Source organism: Fundulus heteroclitus, chromosome 22, assembly GCF_011125445.2.
Source record: "Fundulus heteroclitus isolate FHET01 chromosome 22, MU-UCD_Fhet_4.1, whole genome shotgun sequence".
Taxonomy (NCBI): Eukaryota; Metazoa; Chordata; class Actinopteri; order Cyprinodontiformes; family Fundulidae; genus Fundulus; species Fundulus heteroclitus.
This window is the reverse complement of record NC_046382.1, coordinates 38,631,305-38,643,340: the sequence shown is the minus strand read 5'-3', so window position 1 is coordinate 38,643,340 and position 12,036 is coordinate 38,631,305. Positions and strand designations below refer to the sequence as shown.

Here is a 12,036-nt window from a genome sequence, read left to right as displayed (position 1 = left end):
ATTCATGTATCAAAAGTGTTCAAATTAAGTTTAAATATGAAATATCGTGCATTTTTTACACCGATTACGGTATTTCGCGTTTGAGTGCTGCCTCCGTTTAGGATCGGCCATTTCCGACAGTGTGCTGTCAATTCAAGAACACCGAGACGCAATTCAAGAACACCGAGAACGCGCAAATCGAACTTGCATAGAAACACGCATTGTTTACATTGTACAACCGGTACGGCGAACCAGGATATATATGCATGTTTTCCAGTATCTTCTTTCACACAACAAATCTGCGGATCCACGTGTACTTTGAGCAAGCGTTTATAAGAAATATCGGCGAACTAATTACAAGATAAAATGCCTTCTAGGTGCGTAGTTGTTGTAGTGTCGCTTATAGGCCTAGTGCATCTAGATTTTTTTTTCTTCTGTTAAAGGCTCAAAGTTACCTAACATGTCTGGATACGGAAAGACCAGAGGCAAAGCCAGAGCTAAGGCCAAGACTTGCTTTTCCAGAGCAGGTCTGGAGTTCCCAGTGGGTCGTGTCCACAGGCTGCTGAGGACTATGCAACTATGCTGAACGCAAAAAAAAAAACAAAAAAAATAAATATGCATAACGCGTTGGTGCCGGTGTTGTGCGCAATTCTGTTCCCCCGTGAAAATCTGTTTCCCCTGTGTCGGGAGCGCGCATTGCAGCCAGGGAGGCAGGTATGACCACTGTCACGTCACTTCTGATAGATTTCTCGGTTAAAAACAAACTCAAAAAAAAAAAAAAATAGGAAAAAAAGGGGGAAAAAAAAGAGAGAAAAAAAAAAACCTCAAGTCAAGGTTTTAGAATTTACTTTAAGCGGTAGCTGTTTCCAAAATTGTAAAATACACACCACAAAGTAACAAAACAGGGTCTTCTTACGCTGTTTTTAACTCTTTCACTGTGCTTAATCTTCTCTGCATTAACAATAAAGCAGTCATGTAAGTTGTAAACCATAATGCAACATACATAAAATTAAATGTAGCAGTAAATCATTAACAAAAAAGCATTGAGTGTAAGCTAACTTTCAAGGCATCACTCGGCAAGATAAAGATAATTACCTTTAATGTTGTAATTCGTGGCTTTCCTTCGTATGACATATTTGTTTACCTTAGTTGAATTGGGTGGATATTCGCCTCTAAGTATGTAGTTGAAGAGCGTTTCGTATTCCGCAATGTCCATTTTTATGAGAAGTGGCGAGTTTACCCAGCGGACTTGCTATTCCTTCAATCAATAATGCAAATGTGCATCACGTGATTTTTTTACTTTTTAGAAAATACAGTATGTGTTTAAAGACCTTATTTTATTAATTTTATTTTACAATTTTGGAAACAGCTACCGATTATAGTAATATTTAAAACCTTGACTTGAGTTTTTTTATTTATTTTTTTTAACCGAGAAATCTATCAGAAGTGACGTGACAGTGGTCAGACCAGCCTCCCTGGGTGCAATGCGCGCTCCCGACACAGGGGGAACAGATTTTCACGGGGGAACAGAATTGCGCACAACACCGGAGCCCCGGTCTACCTGGCCACTGTGTTGGAGTACCTGACCGCAGAGATCCTGGAGCTGGCTGAAAACGCTGCCCGCGACAACAAGAAGACCAGGATCATCCCCCGTCACCTGCAGCTGACTGTCCGCAACGACGAGGAGCTCAACAAGCTGCTCGGAGGAGTCACCATCGCTCAGGGAGGCGTTCTGCCCAACATCCAGGCTGTGCTGCTGCCCAAGAAGACCGAGAAGCCCGCCAAGGCCAAGTAAACCTTCTTGGAAGCCACAAACCCTAACTCTAATTTGTCGGTAGCGAGAAAGTCTGGGGCTCTGTCTCATTCCGAATACTTCCGTCAGTGCACTGCTGATGTGCACTGACCACTTACTGCCGTAGTGCCCACTTTCGATCGTTAGTAGTGTTCCAAAAGGAACACTTATGTTAAAGCGCTTACCGGAAATGACGGGATGACGTGACGAACGCAACACACGTAAACGCAAATTTTCAGCCCGCCAAAAATATATGCCGGCGGCATATATATCAGCTTCTGTCAGTGAAGGACATGTAAGTGATGCATTAGACGAGAGTACAATGCCTCGTATTACCACCATTACTTACATTTATATGATTGCGGTGTCGCAGCTCCGGCTGTCTCGGCTGAATTGTCCGCCATTATTTTCAAAATGGGAACATCTTCCCGACGTCTCTAGTCCCTCCCTTTCCGTTTTGTAGTCAAGATGGCGTCCGTTTAGTGCGAGTAGGGTCCATCGTTACACACTGCATTTTGTGACCGTTTTTAGGGGGTCATCCGGATACCTTCAGTGCACTGACTTTTTGTGTTATCTACACTATATACTTAAAACTAAGTGTTTGAAGTGTAGAAGAAGGCGGAATGAGACACAGCCGTAGTGTTAGCAGACAGTGTTATTGCCGGATGCACGGTACTCGTTCTGTGTGTGACGTCACACACCGGATCGGCCGATTGAGGAATGTTCGGGCTAATGGGTTTGTAATTATACAAAAATATTTTGGAGAGATATGTCACTTTTTTTCATCAAAGAAATCTTAATATTACTTTAACAGATAAGGATGTTTTGTTTGGGATGGAGAAACGTGAACTTGTCAAAACAGAATTCTTATATGTTGTTAATTTTTTTTAATATTTATGGTAAATATCATATACACACCTATTTACAACAAAAACCTAATTTCTATTATCTTCTATTAATATCTATATAGAATCCTTAAAATTCAGTTCAAATGCTAAAGCCATTCAAATCATAACTGCCCTTAAAGAATTGCAACCCTCGAGGACAGATTTGATTTTGACATTGTAAGATAATTGCTCTGTTCTGTAAAGCCCTTTGATGTATCTGTTTGTAATTATTATTGTTCTATAATGTTCTTGTATGTTGCAATAAATAAAAAAAAGGGTCAGCCTAAGAAACACTAAAAAAAAAAAAAAAATGTTCGGGCTCATTTGCATATACAGCGAAATTACTTCCAAACGGCGCACATAATATACGGTTCTTTACTCTGGTGACTATTTAAATGGATCTGCATTAAAATACATTTTACGTGAGACTTAGACTTTAATGTTGTGTGCTGGACAGCTCTTGCTGCAGAATAGACAAACAACCATCAGTTCTCCTAATACGTTGATTTCCCCACTAGTTGGTTCTTGCTGTAGGTTTTGGAAATACTTTTGGTTTTCAATCTTTCTTTGGTATAAAAGTGTTTTATTGACCTTATGAGCCAGAGCAAACCTTGCCTGGGAAATAATGTTCTCTCTTGTACAAAATTTATTAAAAACTCATTTGTTGGTTTCTTACCATAAGAGTGCCAGAGAAATTTACGTTTTCCATGACAATGAACAACTTAGAAAAAGTAAAGTATTTTTATTATTCAAAAAGTGCTTTGTTTATTATTTATTTTATAAAAATTATGGTTGCCAAAAATGATGTCCCTGGTATTTGTGTTAAAGTAATTAATTCTTTAACCTGGAAAAAAAACTTTATTGAATGATTTCCAGTTCAGCCAAAAAAACTACAAAAGCTTAGTGGAAATCATTCAGCAGCTAAGTTCCTCCTCCTGCTGCCTTGATGTTCTACCCATAGTTTTCTTTAAGAAAGTTTTGCCTGTCAAAGCATCTGATTGATAATAAACTCTTCTCTTCTGTCAGGTATTTTCCCCCAGTCTCTAAGAACAGCAATTATCAAACCACTGCTGAAAAAGAACAATTTAGACAAACTTCTACTCCAGAACTACAGGCCCATCTCAAACTTTCCCTTTATCTCTAAGATTATTGAAAAAGCTGTATTTCAACAATTAAACACCTTCTTATCTACGACCAGCCGCTTTGACGTTTTCCAGTCTGGCTTCCGTGCTCACCACAGTACAGAGACCGCCCTTATAAAGATGTTTAATGACATCCATATAAATACAGACTGTGGAAAAACCACAGTGCTGGTTCTGTTGGACCTCAGTGCAGCATTTGATACTGTCGATCACTCCATTCTGTTAGAGCGCCTGGAGAACTGGGTTGGCCTCTCTGGTACAGCTCTCCATTGGTTTAAATCCTACTTAAAGGACAGAGACTTTTTTGTACCAGTAGGTAACTTTACATCAGAGATGAAAATCACATGTGGGGTTTGTCATGATATGCAGCGAAGGACCAAAGCGGCAATGAGGCGAAGGCAGGCGCATGTGGAAAAAAGGGTATTTAATGGCAGTAACTTACAGAAGGGAACCAAACAGGAGAACGAAAACAGGGGCTCGAAAACAGGACAATGCAACAACGGAGGAAGAATACACAGAACTTAAATACAGCGGGGAATCAACTGAAAACAAGCTCACAGGTGAGTCAGATCATCCAATTAACTCAAAATCCAATGATCCTAACAGGGTTCCCCAAGGGTCCATTCTGGGTCCCCTCCTTTTCAATATCTACATGCTCCCTTTAGCTCAGATCATAAAAAACAACAACATCAGCTACCATAACTATGCAGACGACACACAGCTCTACATCACCATGTCACCAGGTGACTATGAACCCATTCATGCGCTGAGTAAATACTTAGAAGAAATCAATGCATGGATGTGCCAAAACTTTCTTCAATTGAATATAAAATAAAACTGAAGTAATACCTTTTGGACCAATAGAAGAGAGATCAAAAGTTAGCACACAGCTTCAGTCGCTTCAGCTAGAAACCAGGTCTGCCAAAAAAGTGGATCAGACAGATGCAGCTTATCCAGAACGCTGCTGCCCGTGTTTACCCTAAGAAAGTAGAGCACATCACCCCAGTTCTAAAGTCCTTACACTGGCTCCCTGTATCTCAGAGAATAGACTTTAAAATACTTCTGTTAGTCTATAAATCTCTAAATGGCTTAGCACCTAAATACATCACAGACTTGTTATCGGTGTATCAACCCTCCAGACCACTAAGGTCTTCTGGCTCCAGCCTTCTCTGCTGCTATTTAAAAGACAGAACATGGAAATGAAACAGTTAAAGTTTGACTCTTTAGAACTTTAAAAGGGACATTTCATGCAAATTTGAATTGAGTCTGTTCCGGTGCTGCATAGATACTGTAGCTTTTTATAATAAGCGTCAACACTTAACGAGAAAAATCACATTCCAGTTCTTATGATAGCCTTGATTTTATAATATTCTTCTTCTAAAAGTTGTTTTTTGATGTAGGTGGATAGACCAGCCCTCCTTTGATCCATGCCAGCTTATTACGAGTCAACTACATGCTGCAATGATGTATTTCTACATAATTTAGCTGGAATTGTGGAGGCAGATCTGTTGGCATAATACAGAGCTGATGATGGCAACCTTGAATTCACACACCAACCTTTTTTGACTATTTCTATAGGCAGTATAGAGAGGTTACAACATAGTGTTGGCTCTAACCCACATGCTGCCTCACGCGGTTCACACTGAGATGTCTTGAGGGCGCCTCAAGCTTGACTTGAAAGTGATGTAAAGGAGTTGGATGTTTTTCTTAGGATGTTAAAAACTATAAAACTCCAAACCATATATACTGTGCCACAGTCTCTGTGCTATATAAGACAGTCCTGCAAGCAAGGCATCATTTGCATTGTTTTGTCTCAGTTCCCCGCTTTCTATGAATCAGCAGGAATTATGAATGGAAAGTCAGCAACTAAGATTCACTCCAGCCATCCTGACTAGGAGATAATCAAATTTTCTCACAGTCTTCACTCTGCACTCTTGGCCTATTTTCATTGCCTGTCTTTCCATAATGGGTTGCTGTCTCTGTCTTCCTTGTGATGCTGCCAAGCTGGCGACTGTTAAGTGAGCTGTTGAATTTTTTGCACTTTGTTTCAATATCTCTTGAATATGTTCTTGTTAATGTAACCTTTCAGTATTTAGTCAGTTAAGCCAAACTATTAATATTTCCTCTACCTAGCAAATATTTATAACCATCTGTTGATGTGATATAATTTTTATGCAAATAGGACAAAAGTTGTACATATTTATGCAAGCTGAATTAAATGATTGGTCATCTTATGTCTTTTTTTGCTTCAAACAATGCTCTCTTTAATTCACTCATTTAATAGGGGTAACTTTGGTATTAGTTACAGTCTCTAGCCATGTATTAAAAACATCTACATTCAGGTACTTCTCATATCAGTACCCTAACACATTCTTCGCTGAATTAATAATAATAATAATATGGGTCAAAGATCAGTAATTTGTCCATTTATATCCAATGTCCATCATTAGTTTTGCTTTCTAGGCCAATTTGTGTGTTCATTCATTCTTTATTAAAACCTTTTAAGAAGGTATTGTTTTTTGTGTCAGGCTGAATAATAATTAATAATGTAAACAAATAATCTTCAGTTACACCGATGTGGACTGTAAAACATTAAAAAGCAGAAATGTTTTGGACTCAGGTGATAGCCTAGGACACAGCTGTTGACAGAACCGTTTTACATGGGTTCATGGCCCATGGCATGTCTTCTGTTCCTCAAGTGAAACTCCTTGTGAAAAAAGTTTACGTTTTTTGTCACTAAACAACAAAAACCCACTAAAAGATTTAACGACAGCACAATTCCTTGGAAGGAGAAAAAAAAGATTACGTAATAAACACGTCATGTTGACGTTCTGTTAGTACCTTTCGGAAACCACAACTGCGTTCCAATTAAGGTTGAAATTTATTCTTGAAGCCCGGAAGTAAAACTCTCTTCAGGGCTTGGGAAAGGGATTCAGGAGGACAGTGAGGAAGACAGGTAAGTGTTAAGGACTAGAAGGCAATGGATCAATTTCCTGGACAGACCCAGGGACTGAAGACAACTATATTTGCAAAGGAGGACACAAAAAGGTAAGTGATAAGAAAATCATGAGCACATAAATGATACCTTATTCCCACTCTATGACTAGAACTGATCTGGCATCTTCCCCAGAGAAACAGGCTCCTCTTAAGCTCATCCTGATTGATCTAGATTGGCTGGAGCAGTGTGGAGTCACCTGCCAGTCTCTCTCAGATTATATTTCATTATGAGGCCAGTAATAATTAGATGACTGCCCTATACAAGTTCAGAAAATATATAAAAAGATAATATACATATTCAAACTTCAAAGATACGTAGATAAACCTTTTCTTTTTTCTTTTTTTTTTACAATATTCACAAATCCTTCTGAATGTTTATCACTGTAGCCCACTGTTTGAGTGTGGTAACATTTCTGTGTTAATAATATTTCTTGTTGGTCTGATTAGATTCTCATTTAATCAAAATTAGCATAAATAATTCCTGTGCAAAGATCTGTGTTTATTTCACTTTCTTAATTAAATTCAATGAATAAACTTTCAGTTATACTACATCTTAAGGAAATCCATGTGAAATACATAAAAGGCTGTGTGTCTAAGTAGAGATTTATGTCTAGCAACACCCCCAGCCTTGGAAAACGGCAAATACGTTTTTATTCCGGAGGAATTAGGTATTGTGAACATAAATCTGCAATAGATCAATACATGATCTCCATTTAAACAAAGAAACCCTGCAGTCATTGAATTAAATGAAATAAATTTTACTACACAAAGAACAAAGATTTATCTAAGTTAGTTGTTCCAGCTGTTTTTGATTTTCTTGAGGTCATTCATGAATAAAAAGTTTGGCAAACCTCTGCCATTGCTTAAGAAATTAAGTCGAAGGAGATACACTTGAAACAGGATTTCTTCTCACAGAATTTTGGACTTTTCAGCAGTAGATATTAGTGTAGTGTGCAGTAAACTGCATAGTGCAAAGTTTAATAAATTAGGTTCAATTCCCAAACTTTTATAAACCTATAAATTCTATTTTAATTGGCTCCAGGAACAAAAAGCCATTATAAATGAACATTTTTTTTTCTAAACGTTTTGCCTTACAGTGCTCATGCCCACTGCGCATAAATGAAGCTCACATATTTGCTGATTAGCCATGGTACCACCAGGAACTTAACTAGCCAGCCTGTCAGATGTTGTCCAATGTAAATGCATCATCACAGTCAATGAGGACGAAGTGCTAAAAGTGCCATCGGCACCGCAACGCCCTCTGGATGCTGCTTTACCTACTTCCCCATGCTTGTACCGCTGCTGCAGAGTTGAAATGATATGTGGATTGCTGCTGCAGAATTCCATCAGCCAGACACAGCCACGCTCACAGCAGCTCCCCTGCCAGTATCCACGACCATCCTGTTGAATTATGCAACACCGGGTCTGTTCCTTCTGGCTCACTCTGTCATTCTGTCGTTGCATGAGCTGCAGCAGCACCATCAAGAACCCTGCAATACCACTAACATGCTAATTGCATGGGGATCATGCTTCCTGGGGCAAACAGTATAAAAGGTGTAAATGTAGGCCATTAGAAAAGTGCTAAGTCCTACTCCTAACCATCACCACAAGATCAATATAAAAAAAACATTTGGAAAGCATTTTATCTATGTTCCTCTTATAACGTTATTTCACATAACATTTACATTTTTAATACTGCTATGGATGCATAATTACTCTTTTATATTTGTATGAAAGTGATGTTTAGGAAATGGTGTATTTTCAGGAGCAGCTCAAGTGCAAGCCAACAGAATTAATAAAGACTCCTGGATGGGTTTTCAGAAAGAACTGAGCTAAAGTCCGGTTGCCTCCGCTTTAAACCTGTTTGCTGTTTCTGGAAATAGAAACAACTTGGTTGTGGAGCTGAAATGGGTCATTTGCTGTGAAAGACTTCATGAATTAGATTGGGTATACATGAAAAGTTGGAGCAAATCCAGAAATAAGTTGAACTTTAAAAAGTGGTTTAGGCTGCAAATATAAGACTCAAATAATATATTTCAATTGATTTAATTTTTCAGCATATAGTTGAGCAACAGTAAAGCCAGTTTCACACCAGGCAACAACAGAGAAATTTGATTTTGTTCTTTTTGTTCAAAGATTTAGTTTTGGCCCTGACTATTCATACTTCACGAGAAACTCAGGATAATTGTTGGGGAAACTCAATGCAGGTGGCATGTTTGACCAGTCAATACCACCAGAGTTAAAAAGGACAAATACAGTGCTCAACAGATACAAGACATTTCTGCTTTTCCAAATTAACCATGCCCATCCAAATCCTGACCAATCACGTAATAGTTGTTGGACACCCTACAAGAATCAGAATCAGAAATACTTTAAGTTAAGTGAATGCGTCACTAGGCAACACCATTGTACTATTGTATATCTGGCTTGTCGCTCACTTTACCATTGCTGTCGCTGGCCGAAAATATTGGCAGAGTGACAGCAAACAAAAGTTGCTACATTGTGGCACCATTCGCGTTCAATGTGAACGCACCATAACACATTCGTCAAGCAAGGTATTTACGAGATATGAGTAACTTCATTAGTATTATTACTCAATTACAATTCTATTTACACAGAATGCCCAGCTCTGTAGTCCACTTACTGCTTTTGAAGTGGCCTCCGGTATTGACATATGCATTCAAACTGCTCCAGAGTTCACTTTCGACCGAGCCGAGACCTAGGTTTCCATTTTGCTTTTCTGGTCCGCATCAGAGTTAGATTGCACATTCACACCTCCCCAAATTAACCGAGCTTTCTGAGCAAACCAGAGTTTGATTAAAGCGGATTAAACAGGGCTAGTGTGGAAGCACACTGAAGCAGCAACAATGAGACAACCCCAAGAATAGGAATGGTTTTGAAGGTGAAGGCCTCAGACATTTATTTACCTCCATATTTTTTTTGACTGCTTTTCAATAGTTTTGCATTTGACAAGGCTTACTGTCACTACTGGTAGCAAGAGTCGATACCTGGACCTTACAGAAGTTTCACAGGTGGTCCACCTCCACCAAGATGCTACATCAATACGTGCCATTGCCAGAAAGTTTGCTCTGTCTCCCAGTGCAGTCTTACGAACATGGAGAATATTCCAGGTAACAAGCAGTTACACTAGAAGAGCTGGGTAGGGCCGCCGGAGGTCCTTAACCCATCAGCATACCTGGTGACTGCTTCTTTGTTTAAGGGATAGGATGAACACTGCCAGAGTGTTGTCCAGTGGGCCTTGGGTTCTTCCATGTGCTTGATGATGCTTGGTCTCATGTGGCAAGAGTATGCAGGCAGTTCTTGGAGGATGAAGGAATTGATACCATTGACCGCCATCCATGGTCCCTTGACCTAAATCCAATAAATCATCTCTGAGACATTATGTTCATCCGACACCACTAGAGTGCACCTTAGACTGTCCAGGAGTTCAGTGATGCCCTGGTCAGAATCTAGGAGATGTTACCTCAGGACACCAACTGCCATATCAAAGAGAGCCTGCCCTGATGTTGTCAGACAAGTTGATAGATTCTGTATTCAGATAGATAATTCAGCTTGACAAGTTGTTTCACAGGTAGCATATAAAAGTTGAATTTGTGAATAATTTTATATATATGAGAAAATAAATTCCCAAAACTATGCTCTAATTTGTTTACGTTTGATCTATGGCATGGTACTGAAGTGTTTTAAATTAGTAACCTTCATTGACTGAAAAAAACACCCTCTAAAAGTCACCTGTGCTTGTCACAGTTTCTGATCAGGCACCCCTCCATCTTACTTAATCTTCCACAGCAGCCACTGCACAAAAAGTGGGATTTTTATCCCTGCAAATGGTGTGAAATAATTATGATAAAATTCTGATAGAAATCCAATAAAAGATTAAATGGTTGGTTAATTTTCACTGCCATAAAATGCTAATTTATATTGAAGCTTAGTGGACAATGTGTAGGAAACTGAAGATTATGTAGGTTATGATTTTTGTTTGTAGAGTTTTTAATGTAATTTCTTTTATGCAGAGACAAATGGGTGCAACTATTATTTGCTAAAGTTGCAAAAATTTTGAAGCAAATCTAACACAAATACCCCTTTCTCCATATGAAACTAAATAGAAATACATTTTTTTCAGTGACTGACAGACAAAAACGATGACTAAAACATTTTGTTGTTTATAAATGCCAACCACATTTTGCAAATTAGGTGACAATTGGTGTGTTTGTGATGTTATTATGGAGGACAGACTCATTGGAGTTGACGGCATTCTGACATTAAAGTACTTTCTGGTGCTGATATCTCCAATAAAAATAAAACTTTCAGGCATCACCGGCATTTCAATCAGTAGCAACTTGACCATTAATGTAATCATCAGCAGAGTTTTGGGTCATTAACTATTTCATGCTGTGCAAACATCAATGAAAAAGCCTCTTATGAGGGTATGCTGTCTTTTGTGTTGGTGGGAAAAAACAGTTTTGATTGAGCACAGACCAAAATTTGCTCTTGGCAGATAACTGTTCTTAATTTGATTGTGATTAAATTAATAGTATGGTCCTCCAATAGAGTAAAAGGAGATTCTGAGCAACCAAATAGGTCTGAAAAAGAAAAACAGTCCATGTTATGTGAAGGCCTGTGAGAGCTCCCTAATGCATTAAATATTTCAGAGTTAACGTATTCGCAGGGAGGCTGCCAAAGTCGTGCAAACACACAAGACAGAAGATATACACCAAAGGCAGCCATCACCTCATGCTGTGGATGTCGCCAAAAAGTACCCTTGCAACTGTCGTCTTTGTCATCTTGCCAGATGGGGAGCAGCAGAGCCCCATTCCTTTGCTGTTTCCAATTCCCTTTCAGCCCAGGGGCTGGGAGCATCAATGCTGTGTCACCTCACAGGCAGGAGGATGCTTTCTAGGCGGAGCTTTCATGTACATCTGCAGGGAGAGAACTTTTAGAAAATTGGAGATTTTGTGGTAAATATAACCATGAGATGGCAAAAAGAAAGCAGTTTTGTCCTTTGGGCATACTACCGATTTCATTAAAGGAGTCATAACCTGGTATTTTACATATACGATCCTGTCTTTAGATTGATGTTTAGTCATTTTTAGGAGAAAAATGTTTTAAATAGAGCTCCCTATGACCCTTTTTCATGCCCTTTTTTATTTCTCGTGAGGGTACGAGCGGGAAATTTACTTGCTTTTGCGTGCGTTCATGTGCCATGGTTTGTTTACCA

General features: G+C 38.9%; 1 protein-coding gene across 1 annotated transcript; it reads left to right on the top strand.

The window, feature by feature from the left end:
- The first annotated feature begins 439 nt into the window (after positions 1-439).
- Positions 440-1,779, top strand: LOC105933288 (histone H2A-like). The gene is made up of 2 exons (XM_036126855.1): positions 440-540; positions 1,492-1,779. The coding sequence occupies exons 1-2, from the start codon at positions 440-442 to the stop codon at positions 1,772-1,774; spliced, it is 384 nt and encodes a 127-aa protein (XP_035982748.1). The 3' UTR covers positions 1,775-1,779.
- Positions 1,780-12,036: the final 10,257 nt, after the last annotated feature.